Below are 16,013 nucleotides of genomic sequence, written 5' to 3'. Positions count from 1 at the left end.
CCCAAGAGGCAGGCACCTGGCCCTCGCTGAGACAAGGAGTCAAGAGGCCTTTTCTGCATTATTCCCAATGCTTCTGCTTTTATTTGGAAAGTTGCAACAACGGCGTAGATGCAATAGTTCTGGTAACTTTTCTCCTCCTCCTCCTCCTCCTCCCCCAGGTGTGTGCTTCTGGGGTCTATTTTAATTTACTTTAGTTAAACACCTGTAGTATAAAAATTCACATCGGGCATGATAAATGGGAGGTCTGAATGAAGCCCTTGGTTCCATGAAGGTCTTTTAAGGGAAAAGAGAGAGGGGGTGGGGATGAGTTTTATAGGATAAGCAAACGTAAAGTGTAAAATATATATCACCATTTTAGAAGCAGACTTTGGGTTTTCTTTCTCCCCTGCTTTATTGGGGAGGACTTGCTATTGCTTTTATCAAGTGTTTGCTAGCCATGGATGCCAACTAACTTCTTCGATTGAAGGCCGGAGGATCATGTCTGGTTCTAGGAGCCTCTTGAGCAGGTCCTGGCATTCAGCCGAGATGCCCAGGTGCCCAGGGAAGGACACCCCCTTCTGCTGCTGCCACAGCATCTTGGGGATATCTGTGTCATCAAAAGGCAGGCTGGCGCACAGCATGACATAGAGGACCACGCCCATGCTCCAGACATCGCCCTTCTTGCTGTCGTGGGGGATGCCCTGCAGCACCTCTGGGGCAGCATAGGCTGTGCTGCCACAGAAGGTCTGGCTCAGCTCCCGCCGTGTCTTGGGCAGTACCTTGGCAAAGCCGAAGTCAGTCAGCTTTAGGTTATAGCCCTGCAGCAGGGCGTTCTCACACTTCAGGTCTCGGTGGGCCACGCCACAGCCGTGGCAGTAGCGGATGGCCTCCACCAGCTGGCGGAAGAGGGCCTTGGCCCGGCTCTCAGGCAGAGGCCCGCCGTGCAGCACGCAGTCAAAGACGTCTCCCCCCTCGGCCAGCTCCATCACCAAGCAGGTCTTACCATCGGCTGACTCCAGCATCTCGTACACCTGGATGATGTTCTTGTGATCCAGGCTGCGAACGATCTGGAGCTCGCGCGGCAGGAACCTCTGGATGAATTCTGTGGGGAAGGAGATAGAAGAATAAGGGATGAGCAGTGAGACAGGATGTGGAAATGTGATCCCAACTTCATAGGCCCTCGTCACCGCTCGTCTTTCCCTGGTTCTCACTGCTGCTGCTTTCCAAAGCCCTCTCACATGTACATCAGTGGGGAGGACAGGAGGTATACAACCTCTCTAAGCCTCAAGTGTCATAGTCTGCAAAATGGGAGCTTCTTATAACTGAAATTTTATGCATCCAGGAAAGCAGCATGGAGCCGATAGTCCTGAAGTGGCCCCAACTGCCCTAGATTTTTGGGTGTTGACAAACTACTGCCCCTCTCTGGGAGTCTGTTCATCTCATCAGTAAAATCGGGAGGTCCAGCTGTAACCATCTATGAGTCCCTGCACTTCCTACCTTACAGGGTGGTTAGGAGGATCAGCCTGGAGGGACCTTGGCCCCGGAAAGCACTTTAGAACCGGCATGTAAGGCCCTATATAAATGTAAAGTGGTGGCATTAGCTCAATGTTATAGATGGGGAAACTTGAAGGAGACAATAGACTGAACCCAAGGTTATACACACACACATTTATCGTTTCTTCTGGACCAAGTGCCCAGTCCGATTCTTTTCCATTAAACTGGCCTTGTCCTCTCCCTCCCATTTACTGCTTCCTCGGGCCTCGGGTACCTCTGCTTCTAGGACCCTTTGGAGCACAGGGCCCCTTGGCCCCATGCTGGACACACCTGATCGGATGCACTAAGGGTCGAGAGGAGCTGCCACCCTGGAAGAGCAAGTTACCACGCCCGGTAACCCCGGAGCCTCCGGCCAACGCGTGCTTGAGCGGAAGAGCTGCACAAAAGGAGCCAGTCCCCCCACGCTGCCCTCATCCTACGTGGTGCACGTCCTTCCTCCCCTCCCCCAAGGGGAGGGCCCGCCCCGCCCCGCCCCGCCCTGTCCTGTAGGGCAGGAAGCCGCGCTTCCAGGCCCCTCTCACCTTCTGGCCCTCCCATCTTGTCTATAATTTTAACTGCCACTTTTCTTTGATGTTTTTTGGAAAATGCTTCCTTCACTTTTGAATAGGTCCCTTCCCCAATGGTCTTGCCCAGCTGGTATCCACTGGAGAGCAGAAAGTCCTCCATGCTGTCTCTCCTCCTTCCTTCCCCGTCACCGCCTCAGCTCATCCTGCCTCTGCGAGGCAGCTCTACTCCACCATCGCCCTCGGCCCGCGCCTCTCCCCTCCAGGACTTCATCCGCAGCCGCCCCCAGCGCTAGAACATTCTCCGTCCGGACACAGCCGCGGGTGGGGGAGGGGGCGGGGGCCGGACATTTTTAAGCTCGGGCCCCGATTATGATGTAAACTGATGTGGCACAAGTGACCCGCGGTGCTGCCCCCGGCTACCAAAATGGGCAGTGTCCCCCTCCCCCGCCCCCTCGGGCCCCGCATTGTCACCATCGCCCGGCCGCGGAGAGCTGCGGCTGGGCCAGCCCGTGCCTCGGTGGGCGCCTGCAAGAGCAAGATCGCGGGCTGCGGCCGTCCAGCCGGGGCCCGAAGCCGAGCGGAGTCCAGCCGCGCCGAGCCGTGCCGTGGGAACGCCTATGCCCGATCTAGAGGCCGCTCGGCGCCCCTGCAGTGTGCACAGTCCTGGGCCGGCTGCCCCCGGTGCCCCGCGTCCCTCCCGCCACGACCCGCCGCGGCCCGGCCGAAGTGGCGGCCAGACCCGCGCCGTCCCGCCCGAGCAGTGAGGGTTCCCCGGAGAGAGGAACGGGCCCGGGGCGGGCCGCGGCCCCCAGCTACTGTGAGGTCAGCGCGCCCGCCCCGTGGGTCACAATGCAGCCCGCGCCCTCGACGGTTCGGTCCCGCCGCGCGCCCCGCCCCGCTGCCCCAGACACCTGCCCGGCTACCCCTGGACCAGAGCGTCCTACCGCGGCCAGGGCTCAGGCAGCTGTTTCCCGCCTGGGACCGGCTCCGGCCTCCAGCAGGTGAGAATCCCGGGCCGGAGCGGGCGGGGACGAGCGCGGGGCGGCAGCCCGACGGCCGGGCCGGGGCTGAGCGCAGCGTTGCTCCCCGCAGAGCTTCCCAGGGCCCGGACATGAGCGCCCAGGAGCCCCCGCAAGGTCGGAGATTCCCCATTGAGGCCGGAGACTCCCCCGGCCTGGCCGCAGCCCCCGAGCCCCAGGACAGCGCGGAGCCCGTTGCTACGGAGCACACCCCGGTCAGGTGAGGGATGCAGAGGCGGCCCGAGCCCGGGGCGCCTGTGGCTCGCTCCCCTCCCCCGCCCATCATCGCATAGGACTTAGAACTGCAGGGGAAGGGGGAGATCATTTAGGTCCACCCGTGCCCCGGCCCCTATTTGGCAGATGGGAAAACTGAGACCGGGGAAGGGCTGGGCACGGACCCGGGATTCGAACTTGGAGTTCCGGACTCCAAGTGCAGCCGTACTTGACTCTTTCCTAGGCCTGGAGGTTCTAACCTCCAACTTCTACACCTCCCCACTTTCCTCGCCCCCCACCCCCAGCAGGCCGCTGCGACGCTGCCCTGGCTGCCACTGCCTGACGCTGCTGCACGTGCCCATCGACGTCTACCTGGCAATGAGCGGAAGCCCCCGGGCCCGCGCCACTTGAGTGCGCCTGCGCGACGGTTCCGAGGGGGCCGGGCGGGGGCCGGGCGGGGGCCGGGCCGGCCGCGGGGTCACCGCGCTGAGGTCGCGCGCGCCGAGCACGAGACAATGATGCACATTTTAAAATAAAAGAATGATGCACATTTTAATAAAAGCACAGCTTACACTGTTCTTTACACTCCGGGCTGGCTGCGTGTGTGTGTGCGTCTGTCCGTCCTTCAGCCCTGCCACCCGCCCCTGAAATTCAACGCAATGCCATGCAGCAAACATTTAGTAAGCACTCACTGTGTGCAGGGCTTAGCGCTGGGCGAGGAGTATGCCGAGCAAACGTGTGAAACGATCCCTAAAGGAGCTTACCAACCAAAGCGGGGTGGGCATGAGGGACGACACCGGGGGTGCCCTAGAGAAACAAACCCTGGGGTCATTGGAGGGAGGAGAGAGCGCTAGCAACGAGGGATGGTTATCAGGGAAGGCTTCCTAGCAGTGGTAGCACCGGAGGTGACCTGGTGCCCCCCCCCTTAGAATAGCGGTTGTCAAATATGGGGGGAGGGTGCCCTTAGAATCTCTGAGTCCCTTTCAGGGGGTCTGAGAGTCAAAACTATTTTCATAGTGCTACCAAAATTTAATTTCTCAAAAAGGTCAATATTGATAACTGTAACACACATAAACAAAAGCTGGGATGAGGGGAAAGGCCCACAGTAATTTTCAAGAGTGTAAAATTTGGGTCCAGGATGTCTATCTAGGAACATAAAGACTCTGAGAGAAGGAAGGAAGAAAGAGGATTCCAAGCCTGGGAGGCAGCCTGGAGGAAAGCTTGGAAGGAGGGGTAGATGCTGAGGAGCCAGTGAGTGGGGAGGTAAGGGAGATGTAATATGAAACAAAGTAGATGACAGTCTTTGCTCTTTTTCTCCTTCCTTCCCTCTAAAACCTTTTCTCATTCCCTTTTTCTCTTCTTTCCCTCCTTTATTTCTTCTGGTTTTCTTCCCGACGCCAGAACTTGGTTCTGATTCTTAGTAAAATTCTAGAACCTGTTCACTAAGAAAAGGAAGTGGTCAGTCATTGCAAAGAACCAGACTGCAATGCTGGTCTGACTAACCTCATTTCCCTTTTTGACCAAGCTATTGATTGGACTGGCAGAACCAGAGAAATGCTACAGATAAATAGCATAGCATTTGGCAAAGTCCTCGTGGACTAGATGGTAATCGAATGGAGTGGCCATCAATGATTTGACATCAAACCATTTTGACATCAACAGGAAGGTCTCTAGTGGTTGACTAGTGGAGTGTTTAAGGAATCTGCTTGAGGCTGTGCTCCTTTAAATTTTAATGACCTAGATAAAGGCTTATCACATTTTCAGAGGGCGGAAAAAACAATCCACTGGATGATAGATGCATGATCCAAAAATACATTGACAGGTTAGAACACTGGGCAGTCATACTTGTATCAAAAGGTGGGGAGTATATATTGAGAAAACAATGTAAGTTTTTCATGTAAAGCAATGTGGCTGGCATGAATCTATTTGTAACTTTAAAAAAATGATGGTGGGGTGGCTCAGTGGATAGAGCACCAGCCCTGCATTCAGGAAGACCTGAGTTCAAACCCGGCCTCAGACACATAAAACACTTACTAGCTGTGTGACCCTGGGCAAGTCACTTAACTCCATTGCCTAGCCAAAAAAAAAAAATGGTGGTGGTGACAGTCAGTGAGATGAATGCAAAGTTCTACACTGAGGTTCAAAAAATCAATGTCACAGGTAATGATAATAGTAAGAGCTTAGGTTTATCTACTAATACTTTAAAGTTTACAAGGTTCTTTAGACCTCTTCTCTCATTTGATCCTCACGACAATCTTCTGGTGTGTTATTATTTTCTCTCCATTTTATTGATGAGGAAAATAAAGCTTAGAGAAGTTAAGTTAAAACTTTCCCAGTGTCATGCCAAGATATGAGAAGAACAATGAAAGATATAACTGTCTTCCAGGTATTTGAAGGGCTCTCTTGAGGCAGAATTGGGACCAACAGGTGGAAATTGAAAAGCTATAAACGATGTAGGTATCTAACTCAATATAATCATAACAATTAGAACTACCCCCCAAATAAAATAAATTTCTATGCAAAAATATTTATAGCAGTACTTTTTGTTGTGGCAAAGAACTGGAAATGGGTGCCTGCCAGTTAGAGAAATTATAAAGGGGGTGGTTTCTGAGAAACCTGGTAAAATTTGTATGAACTGATGCAGAGTGAAATGAATGGAACCAGGAGAACAGTGTATCCAATAACAACGATACTGTAAGGATAAGTAACTTTGAAAGACTAAAAAACTCTGATCAATGCCATGGCCAACCATGATTCCAAATTCTAGAACACCAATGCTGAAGCATGTCTAACGTAGAATTTGTTTTGCTCAACTATTCATATTTGTTACAAGGGTTTTGTTTGTTTTTCTTCAGTGGTGAGGGGAGATGAGAGAGAGAGAAAGACAGAGAGAAAGAGAGGAGAGAGAGAGACGGAGAGAGGAGAGGGAGAGAAGAGAGAGAGAGAGGAGAGAGAGAGAGAGAGAGAGAGAGAGAGAGAGAGAGAAGAGAGAGAGAGAGAGAGAGACGTAATTGGGAGGAAAATTACAAGAAAATGAAATGGGTTGCCTTGGGAGGGATTTCCCCATCTAGAGGGAGAGGTCTTCAAACAAAGGCTGAATCATCCTTTGTCAGAGATGTCAAAAGAGGGATTCCTCTTTAAATAAAGGTTCGGCTTGATCACTTCTAAGATCCCTTTCACTATGAGGTTCAGTGACTATCTCCCTCTTCATTCTACCTCCTTTCAACCTTTTTACCCATTTTCTATCTTCTCATCTTACCTGTTTCTTCTCTCCTTTTTCCATTCCCACCTTCTCTTCCAAGTCCTTCATTCATGCATGTATTAAGTCCTGGGCAATGGAGATAGAGGCAAAGACAATCCCTACCCTAAGATTCCCTTTTCCTCTTTCTTCTTTTCCCCTCCCCTATCTCCTCCCATCTCTTCTGCCTCTTCTCTTCCATTCCCCTTTTCCCTCCTCTCCATCTTCTCCCTTTTTCTAATATCTCACTCTCCAAATTTCTCTCCTCTCTTCACCTTGCCCTAGATTCAGGTGAACTCTTCTGTCTTTTAGCCCTTCCCCTCTGTTTCCCAGGGTTGGGCTGTGGAGTTGTCTGCCCTAGTACTTGTGTTCCAAGATGGGGCTAGACATTTGGAAGTGCCCAGAGGAGTAGGGGGGGGAGACCTAGGAGGGGAGAAATATCCCCTGTGACCGCAGTGGGGCGATAGGGAGCCAGGGAGCTCTGTCCTATGGGTCAAACCAGCCTGGTGACGTCATAGCCCCAGGGGATTCCCTCCCCAACTCCCCTCCCCCACCACCTACAAACTTCCCAGCAATTTGGCCAGGGGCCAGAAGGGGGGGGATGTTGGGGTGAGAGAGGACCTAGACCAATCAACTGAAGGAATTGGGAACCTGGCCCAAGAAAGGGGCTGGCCAGGGTGATCCCCGGCTGTGGAAACTCCCCTCTCCCCAGACCTGACTTGGAATCTTAAGGACTTAAAGATATGATAATCACACAATCACGATCTTCCAGAACCCAAAAACCATCCCTCCCCCTCCAAGAGTAAAAGGTGAGTGCTTAGCATCAGTGCCAGAGGAATTGAGGTGTCCTTGTAGCCCAGTCCAGCCCAGCCCCTGATCTGGACCTAAGTGTTCTCCTCTGGAGAATGGGGAGATGTTCTGAATGACCCCCAACCACCTCAGCCCTAGAAACCTCAGCTCTTCCCTTCCCCTCCTGTTCCCCCGACACAAACATGTCCACTTTCTCTTTCATGTTCTCACTGCCTTTGTTTCTCCCTGTCCCCTAGTCCTCCCTAGTTAGAACCCCTCCCCCTGCTCTTTTCTGACTAGAGACCCCCATTTCTAAATGGGGGGCTGCACAGATGGAGGCCCAGTTACCATGGTAACAGCAAGGAAAGGGGTTTCTGTGTCGCCATAGCAACTTCAGACGTCAGACCTGTGCCCTTTCCTATCACCCACTGAAGGGAGGTAGGAGGGAGGGGGTGGAAATGGAGGAAGGGGGTTTTAGGAGAAGGGGAAACAGGCTACCTCTTCTCCACTCATTCCCAGCCCTGTGCAGCTGGGGGTCAGACCCAGATTTTTCTTTCTAACTCCTCAAGGCTGTAGGAACCTATATATACTTCCTCTCCCCTACCATCCTAGGGGGTCCCTAGGTTCCTGCTTCCATATTTGTTCAATGAACCCAAGGGACAGTTTGGCATAGAAAGAGATGCCCTCCCATCCCCACTTTGGGAGATTTCAAGGTTTCCCTGCGTTCGGGTCAGGGGTCTCAGGGTTTGGGTTCTTAAGGCCAAAAGGTCTTAATTAACAAGAACCATAGATCTGGGGAGTCTGAAAGCTTTAGGGTTGAAGAATCCAGTGTCTAGGGTCTCAGGGTCCAGGAATTTCAGGGTTGGGGTATGTCATGATTGGGCTGGGCGTCTCCGAGTCCAGAGGTCTCAGACTCTGGGGTTCCCAGGTTTAACGGGGCTCTGTCTGGATGTCTTATAGTTGGATTGTAGTTCAGTCATGTCTGACCCTTTGACCCCCTTTGGGGTTTTCTTGGCAAAGATGCTAGAGTGGTTTGCCATTTCCTTCTCCAGCTCATTTGACAGATAAGGACTGAGGAAAACAGGGTCACCCAGCTAGTAAGTGTCTGAGGCCAGATTTGAACTCAGGAAGATGAGTCTTCCTGACTCCAGGTCCAGTACTCTATCCACTACACCACCTAGCTGCCTTTTATAGTTTGTAGAGTAGCTGCTTGACATTATAAAGGGTCTCAGAATCTTGAGTAGTGCCAGGGTTAGATAGTCTCAGATTTTGGAAGATCTCAGGACATAAGTATGGTACAGTTAAAGAGTATCAGGAGATGGAAATAATAGAAATTTGGGAGTCTCAGGGGTAGGGGTCTCTGTGTCATGGGTGTTGGGTTGAGTGGTCACAGGGCTGATGGTCTCAAAGTCTGAACATTTCAGGACTAGAGGTTTCAAGGCTAGGGGAGAGTCTGAAAGGACTGGGTTGGAAGTTTTTAGGGTTGGGTTACCAGGCTCAGGAGTGTTCAGAATTGGGGGTCTCAGGATCTAGGGTTCCTAGGATCAGAATATCTCAGAGTGAAGGGTGTCAGGGTTGAAGTACTCAAGCTGGTTGGGGAGATTGCAGGGGTCTCAGGAACAGAGATTCTCAGAGATGTCACTTAGAGCAGAATGTGGGGAATTTCCAGTGTCTAAGGAAACCCAGGAGCTTCTCTCCATGAAATGCCATTGTTATCTGGAGCCTCAGGCTTAACTTCCCCTTCCTCATCAGCCCTGTTTCCTCCTCCCACACCAGGGCCTCACTATACAGCCTTCTACCTTCCTAAGCCTCCACCTCCCCTTCTAGAAAGTGGGGAAGGGAAGAGAGGGGGTAAGAGCCAGCATCTGGCTGATGGTTGGGCTGGATAACTAGAGGTGCCAATTATTCTAGCTTCCGAATTTTATGGGACATTTCTGAATTATTTCTAGAGACAGATCTTCATGAACCTTTAGGATTCATACGTAGAGATGGATAAAATTAGTCAGTCACCAAGCATTTAATGAATGCTTACTTCATAAGTATCCCTGTGGCTAATCTCTTAAAGTGAAATTTACCCCCCCCATCACCTAAGGATTTCAGAACCCCTAAAGATCTCCTCTTACCCCCAAAGACCCAGGCACGCTGGTTCCTTCCTGATCAAGGAAGCTGGGCACCCCAGAGTGAGCTCCATCCTACCTAGTCCTCTTTGCCTTGAACCCCTGTCCTGCTATCCATACTCTCTTCCTTCCCTACCATCTCAGAAGTGTTCTGATCCCCTCCCCCAACCCTCCTCCCTTCCTACTCTCTATCAATGATTTTCCTGTCCTTGGGCACTTCCTCATCTGCCTTAAAACAAGCTTAGTTCCTTCCCTAGCCTAAAAACTAAAGGAAAGAGGCAGAGAGGATGTGATAAGGGGCTGGGGATATGAGCTTCACAGCCCCTTCTAGCTACCACCCTGGCTTTCTCCTCCCAGGACCATCAGCTTTCCTCTCCTCTCCTCCCACTTGCTCAGCCTCCCAGTTTACCTCGTGTCCTCACCACTTCACTTCTTCATGGATACCTGTTGTTATCGCTGTCTCTTTTGCCAAACTTTTTTTTTTAGACTCTGTGTCCTTTAAATGGCTATGCCACCAAGGTTCTGTCCCCAGTCCTCTGTTCTTAGCCCTTGGCTCTCTTTCCACTCAGAGGTCTCACCTCTGCTGTGGTTACAGCTCTTACCTGTACAACATGATCTCTGATCCTCACCTCTTTCCCCAACCTCTGTCCCACATTTTCAACGGGCTCCTGGACATATCCCCCTGCACCTCCTTCTAGCATGTATGATTCATCCTGTCCAAATCTGACTTTATCTTCCTCAGGGAGCCTCTCTCCCCATCCCCACCCCACCTTTCCATCCACTGCTTCCGCGGGCTCCCAGTCACCCAGACTTGCCACCTCCTGGTGACCTTTGTCTCTCCTTGCCCTGGCTCCCCTATCCATTCAGTTACCAAGTCCCTTAAAAGTCAATTTTAATAAGGGAAAGCAAGCCAAAAGAACGCTTCCACAATGACTGCAACATTGTAAATAAAGTTAAAGTGGAGGGGATACAAAATCTTGGTCAAATACAAAGGTCAACATCAGTGCCAACTGTACATACCATGATGGGAATGTCCTTCCATTCCATTCTTTTTTTTTCTCCAAGAAATGTATTTCATAATGGATTTTGTTGCGTGTTTTATTGTTGAGAAGTATCTGTTTTGTCAAAAATGTATCAATAAAATTTTAAGTCTCTTTGTCCATCTGTCGCCCTCCTTTCCCATAGCTACCCATCTTGGTTTTCTGAGGGTTCAGAAAAACAAGCCAGTAGTGCCAACATGGGTTCCCTAGGAAGTAATGCCAAACTCATCTCTCTTTTTTAAAAGCAGTTATTAAACTAGCAGATGAGGAGAATTCCATAAACAGATTCTGGTACGATAGATTTCCATAGACATTATGATAGAATTCCATAAACAGATTTCAGTATGGCATTTCATTGATTACTTAATAATATCCTTAAGGACAAGATTGAGAGCTTTGGAGTAGATGATAGTATAATTAGATGAATCTGTGATTGAGCAACTATGGACCAAGAGCAATGATTAATGGACTGACCCCAAACCCCAAAGGGGAGACCTCTAGTGCAGAAACCTCCCCCCTCTTCCTCATCAGTCCTAGATATGGATCTGTTCAACACTATACACGTTATTTATTTGTGACTTGGAAGACAGCATAGGTGGCATATTTGTTAAATTTGTGGATGACAGGACACTGGAAAGCATTTTTCAAATGATAGAATAAAGACTCAAAACAATTTTGACGTTTGGGATAATGAATCAAAACTAAAATGATATCCACAGGTTCAAGTGTAAAATTTTGCATTTGGTTGGAACAAATAGAGGAGGGACATTGTAGGCAATGTGGACCATGCCATATCAATTAAGAGATCAATTAGAGGCAGCTAGGTGGCACAATGGATAGAGCACCTGCCCTGGAGTCAGGAGGACCTGAGTTCAAATCCAGCCTCAGACACTGGATACTTATTAGCTGTGTGACTCTAGGTAAGTCACTTAACCATTGTAAGCTTCAGTTTCCTCATCTGTAAAATGGGGGAGGGGTGTTTAGAGTTGATGACTTCTAAGTTGAAGACCTTCTAACGTCTTCTCCTGGCTAAAAGGAGCTAGGAACACCAATGAGGGTAGAAGTTACAGAGCAGCAGAGTTCAGCTTAATACCAAGGAAAACTGCCTAGCCAGGACAGCCATCCCAAAGTGAATGGGGTTATTTTGTGAGTATCTTGATTCCTAATTTAGAGGCAGCTAGGTGACTCAGTGGATGAAGTGCTGAGCCTAGAGTCACAAAGACCTGAGTTCAAATTTGTCCTCAGATACTTACTACCTGGGTGACTCTGTCACAAGTCACTTAATCTCAATTTGCCTCACAACTGTAAAATGGGGATAATAACAGCAACTATCTCCCAGGGTGGTTGTGAGGATCAAATGAGATGGCATTGTTAAGGTGCTTAGCACAGAGCCTGGCACACAGCAGGTGCTATAATAATGCTTATTTTCTTCCTAGAGATGTTCAGGTTTGGAAGTTTTTGAAGCGATTCTGCCTCAAATAGGAGCTGGTCCCTGTAGCCGCCCTGCAAGGACCCTTCCAGTCCCAATTCTCAGATTTACTGAATGCAAGGGCCTTTTCCACCACGAGCAGCATTCTGTGCTTGGCATCTGTGATGGGTACTTCACTCTGAGTTCAGTGGTGAAGGGAGGTATTCTATCATAACTCCAATTACCCAGTGGGCTTCCCAGGAGAGCTGGCTTCTTTCTGTCCGTCCCTTGGTGCACACACACACACATGCACATGCACAGAGGAGCCAATCACATGGCTGCGCACACATTGGATAGGATTGATAACATATCTTCCGTCATAATCAATATATTTTGTTTGACTTCTTATTGGTTAGAAGATGGGGGAAGTGGGCGGGATTAGTGAGTAGGGCTAGAGATGCCAGGCTAGAGATTCCCCGTGGGGGGAGGGGGAGCACCAATAGAGTAATCACAGAATGAGTACAGAAGGAAAAATATGTTCAGAAGGGAAAACAAATGGGGCACTTTGGTTGTTACAACTTAATAAATTTAATCTACTTAAAAAACTGTACCTAACAGAAGTTTACCGTCTCATATTCAACTCTCTGTTTTGTTCTTGGCATATTGAAATATTTATATTTGTTAAGGATCAAGTTCATTATTAAAAAAATGTTTTGTTTTGTTTTTAAAGAAACATTTGCTGACTTGAAATGGAGTGGCCAGTCTTTCCCCTGATCAGAGGGACATTGTGTTCAGTGATAGGGCCAAGCCAGAGAGACATGGTTCTGAAAAAGGCCTGGCTCTGCACATCCCTACCTTTCTGGGTACAGGAAGAGCAATGATGATGATGTCTGACTTTTCCATTCATTCATTCATTCATTCCTTCACTCAGTAGCCATTTATCCAGCCAAGTTCCTGCTGTGTGTTGGGCCCTAGGGGATGCACGGAGTTTAGATAAGACCTGGTCACTGCCTCATTGAGCTCCCAGTCTGGGGTGGGAGGCCAGGGGTTTGAGATGCAAAGTATCATGCTAGTGAGGGCTGAGGAACAAGATCTTTACCGACTAGGGAATCAGGAAAGGCTTCCTGGAAGAGGTAGAATTTGCACTGAGCTTTAAGAAACAGGGAGGAATTCAGCAGAGGAAGCAGATAGAGTCTGCCACTTTAGTAGAGCAGGGAGTAATATAATCACAGACATCAATGACAGAGAAAAGTTTTACAAAGTACTGTGTACATCTTGTCCCATGTGAGCCTCAAAATAGACTAGTTGGGGTACAGATAGAGAACTAGGTGGCTAAAAGACTGGCCTCAGAGCCAGGAAGACCTGGGGATTAATCTTTCCACAGAGAAATTAACAGTTGTGTGACCCTGAGCAAATGACTTAGCCTCTCAGCCTCAGTTTCCTCATCTGTAACATGGGATAATGATTATACCTGTAGGTGTAAGTTGTAGGCCCCAGGATCATGCAAGATAACATATATACAAGTGCTTTGCAAACCTTAAAGAGCCATATAAATATGGCTATATTTATATGAATAATATTATTGCTAGCTATTGTTAGCACTAAATATTAGTAGTATTAATATTGTTAGTAATATATATTATCACCCCCATTTTAGAAATGAAGAAACTGAGGCCCAGAGGGGTTTCAATGACTTGCCAGTGGTCACATAGTAGTAAATGGCAGAGGCAGGATTCAAACCCAGATCTCTCTCAAACCTCCAAATCCAGTATTCCTTCTCCCTACACCCTTATTCCGGGGCCAGCCCATAGAGGGTTTTTAATGCCAGACTAAGGCATTTCAACTTACTCGACTAGCAATGAGGAGGCACAGAAGAGTGTTGAACAAGCAGTCCACATAGAAACGTGGCAGGCTTTGAAGTTCTTTCTCCACAACCATTCCATGGGGACCAGTGGCAGGGATAGTTAAGTGCCCCAAACCTTGGACTCCTCCAAACTCGGTCCCTCCCACCCACAACTTCAGAGTCTTATCTCTCACAGTCATTCACCCAATAGAGCCCATCTGTGGCCAAGCTTTGTCATTACTTACTGTCACGTCTCTTTCGTATGTCCCCTTCTCTCTATCAAATGAGGAATTTGAAAAGCCCTTAGCAGAGATCGGGACACACAGTTAGGCACTATATAAATGCTTACTCCTATATGCCCTTCCCCTTTCCCCCCACTACTAACCCAGGGACCAACCTGGGGCCACCCTCAGCGCCTCTCTCCGGGACTATCACAATAGCCTCCAGAGCCCCCTCCCCACTTCGATCCATCCCCTGTTCAGCTGCCACCCTACTCCCCCCAACACACACTCAATGATCTCCATCCGTATCATCTCTAGCATCAAATATCAAATCCTCTGCTAGGCATTTAGAGCCCCACAACACAGACCCTTCCTACCATGTTTTTTACCTTTCCAGCTTTCTCCTATCTGACTCCCCCCTCCCCCCCAATACTTTACAAATCGGCCACTTGCTGTTCCTGGAACAAGTCACTCTAACTCAGTCTCTATTTGGTTGTTCCCGTCCCTAGAATGTCCTCCCTACATATGCATCCCCAGGGCTTCCTGGCCTCCCTGATCCTTCAGGCTCAGCTCAGATCCCACTTTCTGCAGGAAGTCTTTCTCATCTCCCAACCCCCTCCCATCTCCTTCCTTCCCTAGGAGACCACCTTCCATCTGCCCAGTCTATATCTTACACATAGTGTGTATTTATGTCATCTCCTTCAATAGACTGTGATGTGAGCTCCTTGAGGCTAGGGACCTCATTTTCCCCTTATAATCCCAGGCTCTCTTAGCCCAGTGCCTGGCACACATAACAAGTAAGCACTTCATAAATGTTTGTTGACTGAATAAATCGCCCCTGGTTGTTACATAGCCAGACCCTCCTGGCTCAGAATCCAGTGGTCGGCAACTCTGCCATTTATGTTCATCAATGCAGCTGGGGGTAGAGGAGGGTTGTGGGGGTTGGAGTGCTAAAGATACATTCTCAGGTCTTGAGGGACAGTTTAGGGGACAAGAGACAGCTGCACAGTAGTGCCCCCTTCCCTTCCCCCCCATGAGTCACTGGGGGGAAATAGCAAAGACAGGTTGAATCTGAAACGGAGATGGGGCAGCTGCTACTGGTGGGGAGGGGTCAGGGCCCTCATGTTTCCCCAGGGGCCCCCCAGGGTGGGTCAGGCAGCACCCAGACCTGAGCCAAAGCCTCCAGACCCCTTCCTCAGACTCAGAAGAGTGTTTTGTGTCACCCTTATAGATGAGTGTGCAAGAGGGATGAGGGGGGCCGCTAGGTGGCACAGTGGATAGAGCACTAGCCCTGGATTCAGGAGGACCTGAATTCAAATTTGACCTCAGACACATAATACTTACTAGCTGTGTGACCTTGGGCAAGTCACTTGACCTCATTGCCTAACCAAAAAAACAAACAAACAAAGCAAGAGGGATGAGGAAGGTTCCAGCCAATGTGGAGAGAGAGAGAACCCAAGTTCCCCCTTCCCCTGCTTTAGGGTTTCATGACTTTTTCATGGTCTCCCTGTCTCCAGTCCTATAGGTTACCAGCATAGCCCAGGGTCAGTCACTGGGTGCACCATTTCTTGCTCCCCAGCCCCCTGCCTTTTTCCTTCTATCTCTGTGATTCTTCTGTCATTGTCTGTCCCTGTGTCCCCCACTTGTCTCTGCCACCTCTAGGAACCCTTTTTCTGAGACTCCTTTCTATGTCTCTCTCTCTATGCTCCTCCTCCCCTTCTCCTTGGTTCTGTCCTTGTCCTTGCTTGCCCTGGGATGGCGGAAAAGTCGGAGCTGGACCAGAGCAAGTGACACCCCCACCCCCCCCCCCCCGCCAAGGGACGGGCCATCTTTTTGAAGAGGCTGATGGGGGCTTATCTGCCAGGAATGAGGGCTAGGGGAAGGATCTGTAAAAGGAGCAGGGACAGCTCCCTCCCTTTCTCCCTCCTTAGTTCTGCTGACGCTTTGGGCTAAAAACACCCTGGGGGGCCGCTGGGGGAGTATCATCTTCCCCAGCCCAAGAAAAAAGGGGCCATGCAGGCGAGGCTGCATGCAGACACGGGGGCCAGAGATACCATGATCTTCCCAGAGGCCACACAGTTTGTGG

General features: G+C 49.9%; 2 protein-coding genes across 3 annotated transcripts; one reads left to right on the top strand and one right to left on the bottom strand.

The window, feature by feature from the left end:
* Nucleotides 1-366: 366 nt before the first annotated feature.
* Nucleotides 367-2,372, bottom strand: TSSK3 (testis specific serine kinase 3). Its single transcript, XM_020983510.2, has 2 exons — nt 2,055-2,372; nt 367-1,081 (listed from the first exon to the last, which is right to left on the bottom strand). Exons 1-2 carry the CDS (start codon nt 2,197-2,199, stop codon nt 420-422), a joined length of 807 nt encoding a protein of 268 aa, XP_020839169.1. The 5' UTR covers nt 2,200-2,372; the 3' UTR covers nt 367-419.
* A 91-nt stretch (nt 2,373-2,463) lies between these two features.
* On the top strand, nt 2,464-3,856 carry FAM229A (family with sequence similarity 229 member A). 2 transcript variants are annotated; one of them, XM_020983512.2, is made up of 3 exons: nt 2,800-3,040; nt 3,132-3,278; nt 3,580-3,856. In XM_020983512.2, the coding sequence occupies exons 1-3, from the start codon at nt 2,889-2,891 to the stop codon at nt 3,680-3,682; spliced, it is 402 nt and encodes a 133-aa protein (XP_020839171.1). In that variant the 5' UTR covers nt 2,800-2,888; the 3' UTR covers nt 3,683-3,856. The 2 variants fall into 2 exon arrangements, with proteins under 2 accessions (XP_020839170.1, XP_020839171.1); XM_020983511.2 differs by lacking the exon at nt 3,580-3,856 and having other exon boundaries at nt 2,464-3,040; nt 3,132-3,244.
* Nucleotides 3,857-16,013: the final 12,157 nt, after the last annotated feature.

Source organism: Phascolarctos cinereus, unplaced genomic scaffold (genome assembly GCF_003287225.1).
Source record: "Phascolarctos cinereus isolate Bilbo 61053 unplaced genomic scaffold, phaCin_HiC Scaffold_726;HRSCAF=1367, whole genome shotgun sequence".
In the NCBI taxonomy this organism is placed as follows: Eukaryota; Metazoa; Chordata; class Mammalia; order Diprotodontia; family Phascolarctidae; genus Phascolarctos; species Phascolarctos cinereus.
Note: the sequence above shows the minus strand (reverse complement) of the source record. Positions and strands in the feature narration are given on the sequence as shown.